Source organism: Pseudorasbora parva, chromosome 3, assembly GCF_024679245.1.
Source record: "Pseudorasbora parva isolate DD20220531a chromosome 3, ASM2467924v1, whole genome shotgun sequence".
Classification (NCBI taxonomy): domain Eukaryota; kingdom Metazoa; phylum Chordata; class Actinopteri; order Cypriniformes; family Gobionidae; genus Pseudorasbora; species Pseudorasbora parva.
This window is the reverse complement of record NC_090174.1, coordinates 15,704,604-15,724,342: the sequence shown is the minus strand read 5'-3', so window position 1 is coordinate 15,724,342 and position 19,739 is coordinate 15,704,604. Positions and strand designations below refer to the sequence as shown.

The 19,739-nt window shown below is 42.0% G+C and overlaps 2 protein-coding genes across 3 annotated transcripts in view; both read right to left on the bottom strand.

The window, feature by feature from the left end:
* The window catches only part of spag8 (sperm associated antigen 8), a 30,429-nt gene that overhangs the window by 7,070 nt on the left and 3,620 nt on the right, over positions 1-19,739 (bottom strand). For both annotated transcript variants that reach the window (XM_067439986.1, XM_067439987.1), the window contains exon 4: positions 16,129-16,174. In XM_067439986.1, coding sequence (XP_067296087.1) covers positions 16,129-16,174 — 46 coding nt within the window. The remainder of the gene's footprint in view (positions 1-16,128; positions 16,175-19,739) is intronic.
* LOC137072158 (uncharacterized) lies at positions 11,120-13,462 on the bottom strand. The gene is made up of 5 exons (XM_067440375.1): positions 12,478-13,462; positions 12,304-12,363; positions 12,172-12,219; positions 11,848-12,087; positions 11,120-11,664 (listed from the first exon to the last, which is right to left on the bottom strand). Exons 1-5 carry the CDS (start codon positions 12,572-12,574, stop codon positions 11,120-11,122), a joined length of 990 nt encoding a protein of 329 aa, XP_067296476.1. The 5' UTR covers positions 12,575-13,462.

The window sequence follows — 19,739 nt, the reverse complement described above, 5'->3', positions numbered from 1 at the left end:
TTGCTGTACAAGATTGTTAATGTAACAGACAGTGATGTGTGTAGACGATTAGTGAAATTAAAGATCCAAATGAATGTTGTGAGGAGATTGTCAAACGAATGGGGCGATATGATAAACATGGCTATTGGCTGCAATGGTATACCATGTACAACTATAACAAATATTCTCGAAATGATGCCTGAATGTAAAGAATCCTTTAAAATAGGCAACATATTATGTCTTTGTACTTATGTGACTGATGTATGTGTAATACTGATGACAAGAAATGAACCTGACGATGTATGTAAAATTATAGATACATTGGTTGATTACATGTTAGTGAAAAATTATGCAACGTGTGTGAATTTTCTTTTTTATTTGGACGAGATATAATTTGTCCTTGTAAAACATGTACTTTTTATATATTCTGAAATAAAAATTTGTATGTCACCGCTCATCTGATCATTATTTTGTGAAACGCAGAGAGAGATAGACGACATGTCTGAGCTCATGAAAAAAATATATTACAATCCATCAAGCCCAGGCGCTTTTGGTGGTAAACAAAGATTAAAGCAAACAATATTACAAGAATATGGTATACGTCTGAAAGATAAGGATGTGATCGACTGGCTGTCCAGTCAAGATACCTATACACTACATCGGACGGCCCCTATAAAATATAAGCGAAACAGAGTTGTAGTGTACGGAAAAGATGTACAGTTTCAAGCGGATCTGGTCGATATGTCTGCTTATTCAAAGGATAACGATAACATTAAATTCTTACTAACGTGTATAGATGTATTTAGCAAATATGCATGGGTGCGACCGTTGAAGAATAAGACGGGACAGGAGGTGACTAAAGCGTTTGAATCGATATTAAAAGAGCAGCGGGTGCCAGAAAAGCTCCAAACGGATCAGGGAAAGGAATTCCTCAATAAACATTTTCAGCAATTAACAAAAAAGTATAACATACATCATTTTACCACAGCCAGTGATTTAAAAGCTTGTGTGGTCGAGAGGTTTAACAGGACTCTAAAAGGCCGCATGTGGAGATATTTAACGGCCGTCAACTCTACACGCTACTGCGACATCTTACAAGATCTAGCCGACGGGTATAACTGCAGTTATCATAAATCCATACGAATGAGACCAATTGATGTTCATAAAGAAAATGAAACAACCGTATTCAACAACTTGTACGGAAAGCTCCGTAAAGAGACACCTGTCTTTGCTTATAAGATAGGCGATGTTGTTAGAGTGTCTAAAGTCAGAAATATATTCTCTAAAGGATATGAACAGAATTACACAGAGGAGTACTTTACTATAGTAGCGTGTTTACCCCGACAGCCACCGGTATACAAGATACAAGACTACGATGGAGAGGTTATTGATGGGTGTTTTTATGAAGAGGAACTACAGAAAATTATTGTGAGTGATGATAAATCATTCAAAATAGAAAAGATTTTAGATAGACGTCGTAGGGGTAAAACTATGCAGGTTCTTGTAAAGTGGTATGGCTGGGGCCCAAAATTTAACTCCTGGGTATCTGAAAAGGAGGTGGTGAACTTACAGAAGCCCTTAAAGGCTTAGGGTTTGTAAGACACCTGTCATTTAAGGAGAAAAAAATTATTCATCATGATCGAAGAGGGTTTCTACATTACATTACCGTGCAATGCATCGAGGGTCGTCTACCCAGAAAACAGAATATCTAATTACAGAACCCGACTGGGAAAAACTATAAATCTGAAGGGGCCGTGGGAAGTGGCTCTAGCTGAATTTGAATATCCCATATCATGGCATACGTTTAATGAAGAGGACGCTTCCTTTATTATCAACTGTGACCAAAAGCTGCTACAGCCTGTTGCCGGGGAACATTTTAACGTTAGTGACGGTATTAATATACATATCGATAATAAGGCTCAAACTATACCCGTGCTGCGTAATAGTTTAAAGTCCGGATATTATGAGGATGTACCATTTTTGCTCCGGGAGATAAATGCGTCGCTACCTCCACAAACACATCTCGGGTACGATCATATAAGGAATAAGGTTTTTCTAAAATCCTCTCAAAGGATCTCATTAACATTTTATGGAAAACTGGCGGTCATCCTGGGGGTCCAGCCAGGGGTTTCTATAGAAACGACCCCTCACATCCATGAAGGTCAAGAACCCAGAGCTGTGACTATAGTATATGCACCGTACCAATCAGACATAAGGGGTGGATTTTACACGTTATATCTGTACACAGACATTATAGATTATCAATCGGTCGGTGACGTATTCGTTCCTTTATTAACAACCGTACATATAGACGGTGAGCCAAACAAGATAGTCAGTGTTAGATACGACAAGCCTCATTACGTACGTGTTAATAAAAGCACTATTACAGAGATTACAATTGAAGTGAAAGACGACCAAAATCAAGACGTACGGTTCACTTACGGAAAAGTAGTCGCCAAGCTTCACTTCAGACCTGTGAAACATCACCTGTTTTAAAATGGCTCATCTCACTCCATACAGACCCGATCCCGATCGATATGTTGAATATTATCGGAACCAGGCCGGTAGCGGTTTGCCGGGTTTTATTGGGTCGAACGCAATGTATGGTTCTGGAATCGGTGGAATTTTTAAAAGTTTTTTTCGTGCGGCCCTACCGTTCTTAAAAAGGGGATTCAGTATAGCTAAACCTCATTTAAAAACGGCTGCGAAAAATATATTCGGCGATGTTGTTACTACAGCTCTAACAAAGCCTTATAATAATAATAATAATAATAATGGACAGGACGGCAGTGGGTTGATGGTCATGACCCGTAAAAGCTATAGGCCCCCGGGGGTTCGGGTGAGAAGGGGGAGTGGCCGTCACGTGAAGAAGAAGACTAGAAGCACGAGCAGAAAACTCTCAGTTGCAAAGAGACCTCGGAGTCGTCGTGTGAAAAAATCTACAAGAACTAAAAGACGCACAAACACTATTTTCTAAAAGTATGGCGCTGTTACATTGCATGTCGGATGAATGTATTAAATCGGAATTAGACCTTTTTACAGTGCCTTTGACGCAAACGGCAATTGAAAAAAATACCTATGTGGAGGTTCCGCCCATTACGGCTATAACAGACAACTCTCCACTAGAGTTTTTCATAGCAGGTACTGGCGAGGATTACACAGATTTGAATAATACCCTGTTATATACACGAGTCAAAATCACAGGACCGGATGGCTCTAACATACCCGACGGTGCACCTGTCGGTCTGATAAATTATCCTGGAGCGTGTATATTTTCACAGGTTGACGTCTCTTTGGGGGACCGTCTGGTTTCACAAAGCTCCAATACTTACCCTTACAGGTGTATCGTGGAAGCGCTTATGAACTATGGAAAAGATACCCTGGAGAGCAACTTTTCACCCGGTCTTTTTTACAAAGATACGGCCGGTCATATGGACATCACAGATCCTGCAGGTGCAAACGCCGGTTTAACGAAGAGGGCCGCTTTCACAAACGCGAGCAACATCGTAGAATTATTAGCCCCAATCCATAGTGATATTTTCTTTCAGGAGAAATTACTGCTAAACGGTGTCGATATAAAGATTCGTATGACCAGGGCAAAAGATGAATTTTGTCTAATGAGGAGTGACGCTGTTGCTTATAAACTCAATATTTTATCAGCATCTCTTTTTGTGAAAAAAGTGACGGTTTCACCGGCAGTGCGTCTGGGCCACGCCCAAGCCCTTCTATCTACCACTGCAAAGTACCCCATAGAACGAGTGTGTGTAAAGAATTTTTCCATACCTGCTGGCTCACGAGTGTCTAATCAGGAAAATCTCTTTCTCGGGACACTACCGAAATCTATCATCGTGGCGATGACAGATAACTCTGCTTTTACAGGTGCATATGATAAAAACCCCTTTGCCTTTAGACATTTTTTTCTTGAATTTATGGTTCTATCGGTCGACGGAGTGAGCATCCCATCCCGTCCGCTCCAGCCGCAGTACGATAACGGGTCTGCTGTTAGAGAATTTTATCAGCTGGTCCTAGCGACAGGAAAACATCTCAAGAATCAATCAATGTCTATAGACCGTGAAGATTTCCTCAACGGCTACACACTCTATGCCTTTAACCTTAGCCCCGATGAAGGCTGTGGTCAGCATGTGTCTCTAATTAAAACAGGTAACATCAGATTAGAAGCACGGTTTCGAGAGCCTCTCAGACAGACCGTTAATATCATCATTTATTCGATCTTTGATTCTATCATCGAAATTTCCAACAGAAGACAGGTACATGCTGAATACTACTGAGTGAAATGAATACGATACAGCTGACAGGTGTCATGGAGAAAATCTCCTGTAACGCTCATTTTTTAGGAGTATTCCCATGTGATCACCTCCCCAAAGAGCCATTAATGGACTTACCATGCTATTTTATAGCAAACACCGACCCCGCAAACATGGCTGGCGAGCACTGGATTTGTGTATATCTAAACAAAGATGGAGTGGGATGCTTTTTTGACAGTTTCGGCAACAAACCAGACGCGGAGTGCTTTCCATTATCCTTTCAAGACTTTCTAAAAAACAACTCTCGGCACGTTCAGTACTCTAACAAACAAGTTCAGGATTATGCATCTGATGTTTGTGGACAGCATTGTGTGTTTTTTCTGTATCACATATCAAGAGGTTGCAATTATGAGGATGTTATGAAGTTGTATAATGATGATTTAATTAAAAATGACTTAATGGTATCTCTTTTTGTGAAGAAATTGAAGCCTGGGTCATGCTGTGGTAAAACATTTAAGTGTGTCCAGTGTGTACAAACTGGAAAAATGTTTCAGATGATGTGTTAATCACTGCTGTGTGTGTGTGTGTGTGTGTATACCCATGTTTAACAAATAAAAAAGGATTCATAAAAACCTTTACATTTTCTTTTTCCTTTATTTATTGTCAGCATAAAAATATACATACATAAATGAGTGATCACAATCACATAATTATGGTATACATCATTTAAACAAAAGAACTAATAAATTAATAAATGACCATACACAGGCCTACAGACTTAAAAAGTCAACCACTGACTCGAGTCCAATAGAGGCGAATTAAATACATTTCCATCTGAAATATTACCTCGGAGGGGTGATGATGGAGGGGGGTACGGTTGTTTTCCAGACTTGTGTCTTTTCTTTTTAGACCTTATAGGTGAAGCAACTTCAATACCATCTATAGACGACTTGCTTTTAAAAGATTCAATCATACGTTTAACATGATGATTACTTATCGTCGAGAATGGTATGTTTAAACCAGCAAATGCCTCCAGAAATTCATGCCAGCCTACTGGTCTGCGATCATCACGTATCATATGAGGCCTTGTTATGCTTTTCAACAGATCAAGCATGTGTGATCCTGCAATGGGTTTTCCTTTAAACACAAATTCTCCAGAGTCTGTCCATGAGCACACATCCTTAGCTTTACCCATTTTATCTAGAATGTATTTGATATTTTTTAAACTCCTCTGAGGGACATTGTTTAACACTTCGTTCACAATTTCATCCTCTGCATTCACACTGTCACTGTTAGTGTCAGGCCTATTATGGCCCTCAGCCCCTGCTGTGTGCGCGTCACCGTAGCGTGAATCGGGTTGAGGTAATGTAAGGGTTAATGAGTTACTCTCAGCGTCGCCTTGTTTAACCAATGCCAGAAATCTTTGCAAAGCTTTAGTGTAAAGCTTAGCTTTTCCGTGTGCGTCCAGATCATTCCTCTGTAATATGTCTCTTATTGTTACGTCCAAGTTGTCCTCAACAACTTTATGAATTGTTTCACGGGGATGCCCCGTTCGCAACTTATCCAGCTGATGTTTCGGTACGAGATACATTTTCTCGGCATACTCCATACTTTTTCACTATCTAGGCGTTATCAGACTGGTAATAAATGGTATGGCAACGCTCAAGAGTGGCAGTAGAAACCCCCCTCTTTGATTAATCATGCGTCTTTTTCTCTTAATGTTAATTTTCTTATTAGCTACGTATTTTATCTCAGTTTTCCTCTTTCTTAATCTTCTGTGTTGATTCGCTGTAAGAGGTATTATACCGTGAAGGACGTTAAGAGCAGCTTCGCATAGGGCCAATATGAATTCATCAGAGGCCGATTGTAAAATAAGTCGTCTTTGCTTGGGCGTACCTTTGTATAATAACTTTAAAAGAGGTAAATTTCTGGAAAGCCTCGAACTCATGGTGATATCTGCTTTGCTACTTTCTGCCCCTCTGTATGTATACCACTGGGTTGGATGAGAGCAAATCTGTTCTGAGCCTAAATCTTTCAGGCGTTTTTGCTTTATAATCTATTAGTAAATAACCATACGGCAATTTTGTAGCATCTTGATATGCCTCTATAAAGAATTTTGCTTCCCCGGGATACATCTGTCTCCCCAAAACACCGATTTGCTGTTTATCTCTAGGATTTTTAAAAATAATTAAATAATTTGCATTAAGACTTATAGTCCGGCTAGATCTCCCCTGAAAAAACAAGTTTTGAATTATTAATATTGTACTTATTGAATTGTGATGGGTATATTGCGTGAACGCTCGCTGAACTTCTGTATTAGAAGATGCATTATCCATAATATCATCAAGGATTAGCAATGATTTCTTATGGGGAGGGAATAAAAATTCATCATTCAGTGATTTTGGTATACCTTCAATAAATTTAATATCAAACACTTGCATCAATTCATCATATAGTGGCTGCCAACAGCTGTAAATATATATAAAATTGTCAAATTTTACAGAACACATCTTTTCTGAATTATACATCAAAGTTTTTACAAAATAGGTTTTCCCGCTGTTACTCGGCCCTGACACCAGGGCTGAGAAGGGATGTTGCAGTCTAAAGTCAAAATCATCGGTTTCACACATGTTACAATGATTCAAAATATTACTAGAATCCATAAGGTATGGTTGTATAATCAGACAGGAGCACACGTTTGTTGTACACGACTCTGAAGCTTTTTACAATTGTTCTATTGTGAAGTGTGAATCTCCTCTTATCACGAACAATGGCATCTGTCTGCGCCAGCAGGTGCGATGTGTCACGTGATTCTACAAAACCACGGACCAGACCAATCAGACTCTGTAGGGACACTATTTGGGAATTCTCAGCAGTAAGCGTAATGCCTTTAGCTTTAAGACAAACATGCCCTTTCGCGGTTCGATACCCGTATGATTTTGGTCCTGAAGAGCAGAACTCCTGGATTAGATCATTTGGCTCTAATTCACTCGTAAGATCACCTAGGTATGGACCACATTCCGGAACCCAGTCCCCGTTTTTGGATATGAAAATGACAGAGTCTGTATCTGTATAAACAACACGCTCCCCTAATTTATCCAACAGCTCGTAAAGCTCCAAACGCGCGTACGCAGTTGTAAATGCTCCAATAAATACATTAACGTCACGTGTCAGGCACTCATCCTGCCCCGCATACGACCACTGTATCAAAGCAACCTTGTCAGATACGAAAGAAAAATGGTTTATCACACGCCCCGTACCAAAAATGTACTGCGCAAACTCTTCGGGTTCTGTCAAAAGCTCCGTAGACGGCTGATTTGGGCGTAATGCGAATCTTCCCCACAAAGAATTCAACATATATTTGGTTATAGTTCTTTTTGCCGGATTGTGTGCTATTTTTTCAATGTCAAGCGTAATCCCCTCTTTATCAAGATAATTCTTGATGTATGTCTGTTTGTCGTCGTCTGTGACTACGTGCGAGGGAAATCCTGATGCTTCCTGTTTGACTTTGAGAAATGTCTTCACGTAGCCACTGAATAAGCTGTCTGACGTCTGAGAAAAATGCCAGACTTCGTCTATTTTCACAACTACATAGCCGTGTTTAATAGCTCGCGCCAATTCAACACTGACCCAACAGCCGCGCAAAATTCTTTGCTCATCAGTGTGGTTACAGGGGATTGTCTGAATCTCGCCCTCAGCACACGTCCTACAGAGTGGAAACATTAATTTTTTCGCACATCTGTAAGGCAACACGGGGTGAAAGAGTTTTCGTGGAGGCAGCACTTCGGCCTTAATGAGTCCAAAATAATTCTCCACCGGCTCAAAATCCTTAAAAATAATTCTCGGGTGGCCGGTCGGATATGTTTTATGGGACTGTACGTAGGGGTAAAGTGAACAGAAGTCAAAATAATCAATGCGCTCTTCCTCTGTAATTTTGTGATAAAGTTTTATGGCATTCGTACGTCCACCAAATAACGCGTCCCGTGGCCTCAAGCGCTCGGGAGTGGTGTAAGAGGCCATAAAGGCCATAACACCCGGGTCACGTTGCTTTAAACGTTCCCATTCGCACTCCCATAAAGAGATCACACGTAAGGAGTACACGTCACGCAAAACCTGCAGTTTATTATCAGACTGTCTCCTGAGAACACCGAAAGGCACGTTTGATAGTGGATTTAAATCGTTTGGATTAAATCTACAATCATGCCCATGATAAAAACACCCGAGGAATTCTAATGCTATTTTCTCACCACTAGATTTTTCGTAATATCCATCCACATGATAAGGCCCAAATTTAACTTCACCGTAATTTAATGCATGATGCACATCCACGTTTTTCGTTTCTTTAATGTACTCCAACCACTGGATTGACGTGTTGGAGTATGTCTTGAACTGATTGACGTATGCATTATTATGCGTCAATGCCAAAGTGTCTCGACTCAGAAAATTAGCTTTGAACACCTTCATACAGGTACCGGCCAGCGTTATGCATTTAAACGGATCAATTTTTGAACACTCCACAAATTCTGCCCGATAGCTAATACACGCCTCCCGCAGAATGATTACATCATTGCGACAGTAAAATGCCAACTCCTTTTTAAGGTCAAACACGCCACCCTGTACGCAGGTGTACCACGTATCAAATTTGGAACGATCAGCAGTGCTCATTTTGTCATACCCGTAAAGTTCTTTAGACGGGTACGGACCTACGTAATCAGCGTTCTCTATTCTGTTAAATAAATGAGGGAAAAAACCTTTATCTCTTACGGGAAGATTAAGCGCGGCGGGTATCTTACTCAGAGACATAGCCATATAACTCAGTGTATCTATATATCTCTGTTTGAATGCCGTATCGTACATATAAATAATTCTACAACCTTGCATAATGATCTTGGGGGCTATCCCTTCGCTTACGAAATATTCCAGTAATATGTGCGAGTCAAACCCTGATGCGTTGTGGGCTAAAAATGTGTAATTAGAGTATTTTTTACGTCGAAAGTGTTTGATCATGCTCTCCACACAAGTTGTACCAGCCGCTGTAAACTCTTTGCCATCGTGGGTTATCGCACAGACATAATTAGGTACATGTTTGCCTCCCTCGTACATCGTTTCAAAATCATAATATACGTATTTCTCGTCAGTTTCATCCGGTTTGACAGGTTGTATGTAGCAATTATGTGTGCCTTCAGGTGCCAAAACTGCATCGCAATGTATGCAACGCTTGGGGGCGCACTTGTGCTTTTTTTTATTTTTATTTCCGCCACCTGTCATTCTGTAATTCACACAGCACTTGTCACAATATTTCACCACATCGCACTGTGGCCTCTCACCGGGTACTCGAGACTGTTTATGCTTTGCGTAACAGTATGCGGATCTGCAAATTCTGTTGCAATCATTGCATCGTGAGGTTTTTTTAGTGTGCGTGTGACATTCAGAGTCGAGGCAAATATCGCATGCGTACTTGCATTTGTGTAGTCTGATGTCGTTAAACCCTTTGTAGCAGAATTCGCATACGTAACTATTACCTACGAATGCTTTGAGATTTTTGATCAGATAGTAGTGTGATTCATGAATGAATAAATGGACCGTCTTTGAGTGCAATTCATCACTATTTTTGTACACTAACAATTTCCCTGAACAGTCTCTATGAAACACAACTATTTTCAAGTCAAGAAATCTCTCGAAGATACTGATGTCATGAAAACCTATTTTGGTTTGTGTTGTATAACCAGCCCTAGTGTGTATCTCTTCGGCTATTTTCTTCAGCTCATCGTCTGGAACTTTCGGATTCAAGAAATGTGCTAGGCAGTAGCTAAAACACATGTTGTCTTCGACATTTATGGGACAGAATAAATTCATTTTATTCTTTCGGATTGTTTCGGTGATTGCAAAATCTGTTATTTTGCGGCGGACGCCACCAGATCTATCCATCGCGATCGATACCCTAAAATTCATTTGAGTATCATTTGAAAACTCTTTATTACTTTGAGCAGTCCGTTCTATCTGATCTATGAATAAATCTGCATTGTGATTATTTTCAGGCGTTAAAACCGCATTAATAGCCGTAGGTAGATTGGCCCCTGTTAGTGAAATATTGATATACCCCGTATCCCCAGCCATTAGCCTGGAGAATGTAACGATTTCATCTAAAATCGTATTGAGAAGAATGTTATAGGCAGCTAGGTCCGTAGTAGCTATATCGCCCGGGTTTAAAGTTCTGTGAATTTCTAGACCATTGAATCTTGGACGTGCTACTACTGTGAACTCTCCAAAAGTGCCCCCTTCTGTGGCAAGTCTACGAATTTCGTCTTGGTTTAAATTAATATCAGGCATTAAGGATTCTCTAGCTGATGGGATCACGCCCCCGACCTGTTCGTTATTATTATTATTATTTTGTGTAGTCAATTGCAGCCATTCATGTTGGTTGCTTATGAGATTTTGTAACGTTTCAGTTCTGTTAAGGATATTGGGGTTTATCATGGTTAGTTGGTGATTTATCAGATTACGCAGTTCACCGCTTCTAGATCGGTTAGACTCTGGTTCCCCATCAGTTTCCCCGTCTTGTAAATTATAACATCTTTTAGAAGCCATTGTTTTTGCTTTTTGTTTTAGTTTTTATTGTAAAGAGACAAAATTTATATTATAGCAAAACGTGTGCCCCCGTTGCCATACACATACATGAATGTCAAGTGTTTTACAAATAACAAGCACACCTGTAATACATAGAAATACCCAATAATGACGGTACAAAATATTGTAAACGAATCAAAAATGCATAAATGAAATACAGATGAATCAAACGGTTACATCAACAAAAATTAACCAAATCAGTTACTGCTACTACATCAAGCGAAATAGCAGAACTACAAAAAATATTATCATCTTCTATCCCTCATAATTATATCATACAAATCAGTCAACACTCTTTGAATAATGTTTAATCTCTCGCTAAATAATGACAGTGTTATTACTGAAAGCTGTTGCTCGTCTCTTACTTCGTGTAATGCACCGGCCAGTTCCATGCGTAGTCCACGATTTTCCTGAATAATCTGCTCGTGGCTATTCATCCAGAATTCAATCGCCCGGTCTAGCGTTTGTTGGTGTTGAATCTGAGCGTCGATTATGGTTTGTAGATTAGCGGCGATGGTGCTTTGAGAAGCACGCACGATCTCCTCGGTCTCTTGATACGACAAGGGTCTCCCCACAAGATCTAATATACGTTCGAAATTACGATTCGTACGACGCAGGGTGTCATAAGACAACCTGTGTAGATCTCTTTCGTTGAACAGCGGCTGTATTTCCGCGTGGCCCGAATCGCTCTCATCAGAACTTGACTCGGCTGAGTCTGAGAATTCAGCGCCGTTCCACGCGTCCAGCTGGGAACTCGTAAATAACTCCAGTCCTCTATCTTCGTAGTCTTGTCCTGTAAAAAAAAAAATATATATATATATATATATATACATATAATTTATTATTATTATTATTATTATTAAAAAAAAAAAAATATATATATATATATATATATATATATATATATATATATATATATATATATATATATATATCAGGCTAGGTAAAAAATTATGATTACACATTGATAACTTACCGTTATTTTCTGATGTTCTTAAACGCTGTGTACCGTGAGGGTACACGCGATCGCCATAAACTTCCCTGAGTCGCTTTTCCCCACGGGTTGATGTTGTCGGTATAGCACTATCATCGGGTAATGCGGACGAATTGCTTGGTCCCGCTGACACCTGCTGTGGAGCGATGACGTCTTCAGTGACGCTGCTCGAGCTGGAATCTGGTACGTCACCTTGTATCTCTGATGGAGCATCTCCAGCCACTGAAATATAGCAAATATATTATTATAACAATAAATAACCCTTTACAATATAACGACAACAATCGCTGGCCTACGGACTCTCACCATTAATAATATCTTGAACGACATCCCCGACCAACAACGCTTCGTCAACTATAAAAGACATACACGTTATTAAAAAGTATCGTTATTAGATTCTGCAATGGTTGTTCTTTTAATAGATGGAAGAACACTTACATATTTCGTCCAGAATTATTTCAAGGCCTTCATCAAAATATAGACCAGATTCGGACACATCTGTAATGTTGAAAAGTAAAAATGTTAGGTCTAATACACACATGATTCATCGAATATCTAAAATATGTATAACAGACACAAACGATATAAATATGTAAATAAAAATGTTTATACCTGCGTTAGAATTTGATGCCATGATGTTGGAGTTTTGAGTAGACGACTGCACCCACGGGAGACTGAGATCGAATTTGTTGTAATGTCTATAGGTCATTATCTTACATTTTAAAGGTTTTCAGCTTGTCATAAAGTTTTTTTCTTTCTCCAGAACTCTAACACCCCCTACTATCACCTGGCACCCCATTCCTCCCCTTCGTAGTTAGTTTATTGTTTAAAAGGCTCACGATGCTCTCTTTTTCCCACGCAAAAACGCACTAGACCAGCAACAGATATTTTTAAATTACAGCTTATCGTGATTGCAGCTATACCCTTTAAATTTTAACACATGCCAGATCTGCAGTCGTAAATGACAGCGTTTTTCCCCGCGCAAAAACCCACCACGGGATTTTACACGTGTGTGTGTGTGTGTGTGTGTGTGTGTGTGTGTGTGTGTGCTGCGGGTGTTTGCTACGATAAACTCGGATGACTGGTTTTATGGATCCGAACCCTTGTCAAAGTTCACCGGCCACTGACCGACCAGTCACCCCAATCACTATGTCACGAACCATCTCTAGAATATCTAAGAGAAAATAATTATACGCAGGCCTGCTAAGGTGTGATAACCCGTCACAGCATGTGTCCCCCTCTCCCCCTCTGCGCGCGCGCGCGCGTGTGTGTGTGTGTGTGTGTGTGTGTGTGTGTGTGTGTGTGTGTGTGTGTGTGTGTGTGTGTGTGAGAGAGAGAGAGAGAGAGACTACAACTACAATTAGAGTTGAAAGAGTTAAGAGTGAATAACTAAAGATAAAACTATGATGAACTAAACAAAAATGTTAACTAAAAACAACCATTATTTTAAGTGTTATTTGTTTTTAATTATTTTACCATTATTTAGATCTTCACCTCTGTATAGACTGGGTGTTTTCTTCTGCTATGAGGGGAGTGTTAGGGGCGGAGACTGGGGGGGCTTTTACACGTACCCCTGGCTTTCACTGACGATTTAGCCATCGAAGGGAGAGGATGCTTTTGCACTGAACTCCATAAGAAAACATTGTTTTGTCTAAACTAAATTAAAATGTAACTTTAAAATGTAATGTGAAAATAACTTAATATTTTCTTTTAATGAAAACTGTGTGTGTGTGTGTGTATGTGTGTGTGTGTGTGTGTGTGTGTGTGTGTGTGTGTGTGTGTGTGTGTGTGTGTGTGTGTGTGTGTGTGTTGAAACAATTAGTCTTGATAGTGTCATGAACAAATAAATAAACTACATTGAACTAAACAACACATGTTAAAACAAAAATAAGTATTATTAACTTTTATTTACCATTATTGAACTAATGCATTCTCTAGCATTGAGGGGGAGTGTTAGGGGGCGGAGACTGGGTGGGGGACTTTACGCAGCCTCAAGCAGTTCATTCTGCTTCTGTCATCGAAGGGAGAGGATGCTTTTGCACTGAACTCCATAGGAAAACATTGTTTTTGTCTAAACTAAATAAAAATGTAACATTACAATCTAATGTGAAACAACTTAATATTATTTGTTTAGCTTTTATTTTTTATTTTACTTTTATTCATTGTACCAGATCAATGGGAGTGTTAGGGGCGGAGACTGAGGGTGTGTCTTTACACACGCTCCCACAGCTCATTCCGCTTCTGCCATCGGAGAGAGAGGACGCTTTTACACCAAGCTCCATAAGAAAACATTGTTTTTTTCCTAAAGAAAACTCGTGTAAGTGAAATAACATTATTCGTACTTTCTTTCTTTGATATGTTTAATACATATACCTTTTTTGAACCTACTCTATAACTTTATATTTCTGAAAAACTTTTTTAAATGATTGAACATTGACTTTTTTAACAACAAGCTGTATGTATGTCAAAAAGAAAAACAACTTTAACTTGTCTTTATCTTTAAACATACCATACCCTTGTATTTAACAGAGACGTTTTTAAAAAACATCTAAAAACATCTAAAATGTATGTGAAATACAATCTTTGTTTAATAAAAACTGATTTCCATGATCTTATACTTGTCACTGCTATTCCTATGCCAAAACCCCACTCAAGAGTACATTTGAAACATTCTTTGATTGTTTTCAAACAGTTACGAAAGCACACATACACAAAGTTACAAAAACAGTCATAAATTCCTTTGAAAGGGGGGTGTATAGGAGGAGGAGGGTGGTAAGAAAACAGATGGTCAAACTGATAGTCATAAAACAGGTGTCCGGAAATTGTGTCCAGGAACAGGTGTCCAGTCCGGTGGGAGGGAGGGGGGGTTATGGAATTTTTATTACCCCATCAATCAATCAAATCTGACACATGGTGCCCTCTATTCTCTCTTACATCGGTAAAAGGATGCAGAGGTTAGAGCTGACAGACAAGAGGTCAAGAGGAAGACCAAAGAGGAGGTTTATGGATGTAGTGAAGGAGGACATGAAGGTAGTTGGACTGAGAGAAGAGGATACAGAGGATAGAAATAGATGGAGGCAGATGATTCGCTGTGGCAACCCCTGAAGGGCACAGCCGAAAGAAGAAGTCTTTTGACTAATAAAACGGCCTAAGTCACACTCTTGACATAGGCCATTTTATTACAGGGATAGTATTGCAAGATTTGTTCAAATGAGGATCTGGGTGATTTTACCAGAGGTGGCCAGCATTATGAGGAGATCAATTGTGCAAAAAAAAATTGTCAAAAAATTACTAAGGCAATTATTTAAGGAAGGTGACAAAATTTAACCAGGGAGTTTATTATACCTAGAGAGAGGGAGAGAGCTATCTTTTAGCATTTCCATTCATCTCAGTATGGTAGTGATTGTGACACGCCTGGAAGTACAGGATGCTGCCTTCTTTGCTTCACGCCCAGTCAGTTCCAAAGAAATGTTTGATTCCTGGTATTGATTCGCTACAATGTCTGAAGATGTGAGCTAACTCATGACTATGAGCAAAAGATGGAATCTCTCCAAATCAACAGATGGTAGGGGGAAAAAAACAAGCTGAAATATATGTAAGCATCTGTCTTGTATATATTCACTGATCTGACATAGAAGAAGAGCCAACTCCTTATATAAAAACAAGAAATTAATTATGATGCCAAAAACAAGATATTTGTACACTGTGGTTAGAATTTCATAAATAAAATAGTAAATGCAACTATACAGTGCAATTCATTCAGCTTTAGATCCATTAACTGATTTATCCTAAGAACTTCATAGAACATTTCCGGTAATCAACAGGAAGTGTACATTTTCTGTGAAGTTCTTAGGATAATGTAAATAGCCCACATTTGGCTTTCCCTACCAACCAATACAAAATCTGTGTGTATGAGGTACTGCCTCACTTCAGTGTAATATTTTCCCATTTTTGTCTCTTTTTTCATTTAAAAACTATATTGCAACCACTTGTCTGGGGTCAGAGACTTGTTGTCAAGGTAACATTAAAAAATAAGCAGAAAGTTGCATGATAAATAAAAATTATTTTAAATAAAATGCTTTAATTGAACTATGAATCTAACCATGACACAAACATTCTTACATCATTCCTCTCCCACTGTTTCCTCTATTCACACATGAAACAATAAATGTGGGAGGACAATAAAATGTAATTTTTTATTTTTACACAAAATGAAGTCGTTGAACATTAAACTTTAAAGTAAATGTTTGTTTATTTAGCTACCTTATTCTTTTGATGAGTTCATTTTCCAAAAGTTCAGTTCGTCTTCCTAAAATGAAAACCAAAGTGTTTTATTTAGTTAAAATGATTATGCAGCAGGAAAAAAAACGTCTCAGGTTACGTATGTAACCCTAGTTCCCTGAGGGAACGAGACGCTGCGTCGAAACGCTGTGAGAACGCCTCTGTTTAAATGCGTCGTGAAGCGCCTGTAGAACCATTCCATCGGAAAAAAGATCGATCGTCGGCGTGATGACGTCATCGACCGGAAGCTATAAAACGTCCGTGAAAACAAACAGGAACTAACTTCTGATAAAGCCTGAAGTAAGTGATCACGGACACGCCGGGAGTATGGCAAAGCGACGCAGCGTCTCGTTCCCTCAGGGAACTAGGGTTACATACGTAACCTGAGACGTTCCCTTTCGGGGAACTCGAGCTGCGTCGAAACGCTGTGAGAACGCTTATACCCACATCGCCATAGGACCAAGTGTCTCGTATGTGTGAAGCCGAAGCGCACACGGTTACGAGAGTACCTGTGCCCCTACTGTAGATGCCAGGTCTAGTTCGTAGAACCTGACGAAGGTAGAAGGAGACGACCAACCGGCCGCGTTACAGATATCATGGAGGGAAGCCCCCGACAAAAGTGCTTTAGAAGCAGCCATACCCCTGGTTGAGTGCGCCCGGACAGCCAGTGGAGATGGCTGCCCGGTAGCTTCATAAGCAAGTGAGATGGCCTCGACCACCCACTTGCTCATCCTCTGCTTGGATACTGGGGCCCCCTTCTTAGGGGGTCCAAAGCAAACAAACAATTGTTCAGTTTTTCTCCACAGGGCAGCTCTGTGGACATAAGTATCCAGTGCCCTCACAGGGCACAGCAGATTTAATCTTTCCTGGTCTGACGTCATAAATGGAGGAGGACAGAAGGCTTGTAGAGTGATGGGGCCCCGTGGCCTCGTAGGAACCTTGGGGACATAACCCGGCCTGGGATGCAGAAATGCTTTCACCATCCCTGGCGCAAACTCTAGACATGAGGGCTCTACCGACAGAGACTGAATATCTCCTATCCTTTTAAGAGATGATATGGCCAAAAGGAAGATGGTTTTTAGAGTGAGGAACTTATCCGAAACCTCCTCCAGAGGTTCGAACGGAGGTCCGGACAAGCCCCTCAAAACAATGGCCAAGTCCCATGCCGGGACCCTCGAGTGCATAACTGGCCTCAACCTTAATGTGCCACGAAGGAAGCGTGTAATTAGAGGGTGTCTTCCCAAAGACACTCCACTGCAAGGGACGTGGACAGCACCCAAGGCCGCCACGTACACCTTAAGTGTGGAGGGGGTCAACCCTGCAGAGAACCTCTCCTGCAGGAACTCCAGCACTGTACCAACCGGGCAGTTAACTGGATCCCACTGGCGTTCTCTGCACCATGCTGAGAAAAGTCTCCATTTCAAAGCGTACAGCTTCCTTGTGGACGGAGCTCTGGAGTGTAGGATGGTCTCTACGACCTCGGCCGAGAGACCCTCCTCTATGAGCCTAGCCCCCTCAGAGGCCAGGCCCACAGTTTCCACATCTCTGGGCGTGGGTGCAGGAATCTCCCGCCCGCCTGAGAGAGTAGATCCCTCCTGGTCGGAATCTCCATCGGAGAGCCTTCCAGGAGAGATATCAGGTCCGAAAACCATACTCGGGTCGGCCAGTTCGGAGCCACTAGAAGTACCTGGGCCCCGTCCCGGCGTACCCTCTCCAGAACTCCTGGAAGCAGGACAATCGGGGGGAAGGCGTACAGAGGCAGCCTCGGCCACTCCTGTACCATGGCATCCAGCCCCAGCGGGGCCGGATGGGTCAGAGAAAACCACTGCGGGCAGTGAGAATTCTCCGCCGAAGCGAACAGGTCTATCTCTGCCTTCCCATAAACCTTCCAAAGGAGCTCCACCACCTCTGGGTGGAGTCTCCATTCCCCGGGCCTCGGCCCCTGTCTCGACAGGCTGTCTGCTTCCTGATTCAGGGCCCCCGGGATATATACTGCCCTGACTGACAGCAATTTCCCTTGGGCCCACAGGAGGATCCGATGTGCCAATTTGTCCAACGGACGAGACTTCAGACCCCCCTGGTGGTTTATGTAGGCCACCACGGACGTGTTGTCTGTTCTGACTAGTACATGGTGGCCCCTGAGGTCGGGCAGGAACTGTTTCAATGCAAGAAACACTGCGAGCATCTCTAGCCGATTTATGTGCCAGTGCCGCTGATGCTCCTGCCATAGACCCTGGGACGAGCGACCACTCATGGTCGCCCCCCAGCCCGTGAGAGAGGCGTCTGTCGTTAGCGTTACGCAACGAACATGAGCCCCCAACACGGGACCCTGAGATAAAAACCCCGGGTTTTTCCACATGACCAGAGCACGTAGGCATCGCCGCGTGACTTTGACCGTGCGGAGCGGATTTCCCCTCGGGGAGAACCCTTTTGTCTTGAGCCACCACTGCAGTGGCCTCATGTACAGTAGGCCAAAAGGTATCACGTTGGACGCTGCTGCCATGAGACCTAACAGTTTCTGGAACTGTTTCACAGTGACGGCTCGGCCCAGCTTCTGTTCTTTGGCGGCTGCCAGGATCGATGCTATGCGTGTTGGCGATAATTGCGCCCGCATAATTACCGAGTCCCAGTTCACACCCAGAAAAGTGGTTCTCTGAGCCGGAGAAAGCACACTCTTCTTGGCGTTCAGCCTCAACCCCAGCTTCGACATATGGGCGAGAACAGCATCTCGATGCTGAACCGCCATCTGCTCTGTATTCGCTAGAATCAGCCAGTCGTCGATATAGTTCAGTATGCGGATGCCCTGTAGACGCAGCGGCGCCAGAGCTGCATCCACACACTTGGTGAACGTGCGGGGTGACAGTGCTAGACCGAAGGGAAGTACACGATATTGGTATGCCTCTCCCCCGAAGGCAAACCTCAGGAACTTCCTGTGATGTGGAAGGATGGAGACATGAAAATACGCATCTTTGAGGTCTATGGTGACAAACCAATCCTCCGATTTGACCTGCGCTACAATCTGTCTGAGTGTAAGCATCTTGAATTTTAGCTTGGCCACCGAGCGATTCAATAGCCGCAGATCTAATATCGGGCGTAAGCCCCCATCCTTCTTCGGCACGATGAAGTAACGGCTGTAAAAGCCAGACTCCCTGCTGGGAGGGGGAACCCTCTCTATAGCCCCTTTTTGCAGGAGTGTCTCTACTTCCTGTGCCATTACCAGAGCCTGCTCCGGGCCCACCTCTGTAGGCAGGACACCGCAGAAAGGAGGTGGCCGACTTCTGAATTGAATGGCGTACCCCTTTTCTATTATCTGCAGGACCCAACGAGATATATTTGGTAGACGTTTCCACTCGTCTAGAAAATCTACTAAGGGAACCAGCCTCTCGAGGCTGGCCTCTGGTGTACTTTGAGCAACAAGCGCAGTGCCCTGAAGCGGCGGACCGGCAGGGAACAACTGACTTGACTGCTCGGGGACCCCCCGAAGGGGGTGCGGACCACCCTCGGGTGGCCCGCGGAGACCGACTGCGCCCCGGCATTGCGGCAGGGTTGGCAGCGCGGCCCCCCGAGGGTGCCGTAGGGAAACGGGTACCGTA

Coding starts and splice junctions, on each gene's coding strand:
- LOC137072158 (XM_067440375.1), bottom strand. CDS start 12,574: ATGACCTATAGACATTACAACAAATTCGATCTCAGTCTCCCGTGGGTG. Junction 12,088..12,171: donor CGTTCAAGATATTATTAATG/GTGAGAGTCCGT, acceptor GCTATATTTCAG/TGGCTGGAGATGCTCCATCA. Junction 11,665..11,847: donor AAGAACATCAGAAAATAACG/GTAAGTTATCAA, acceptor TTTTTTTTACAG/GACAAGACTACGAAGATAGA.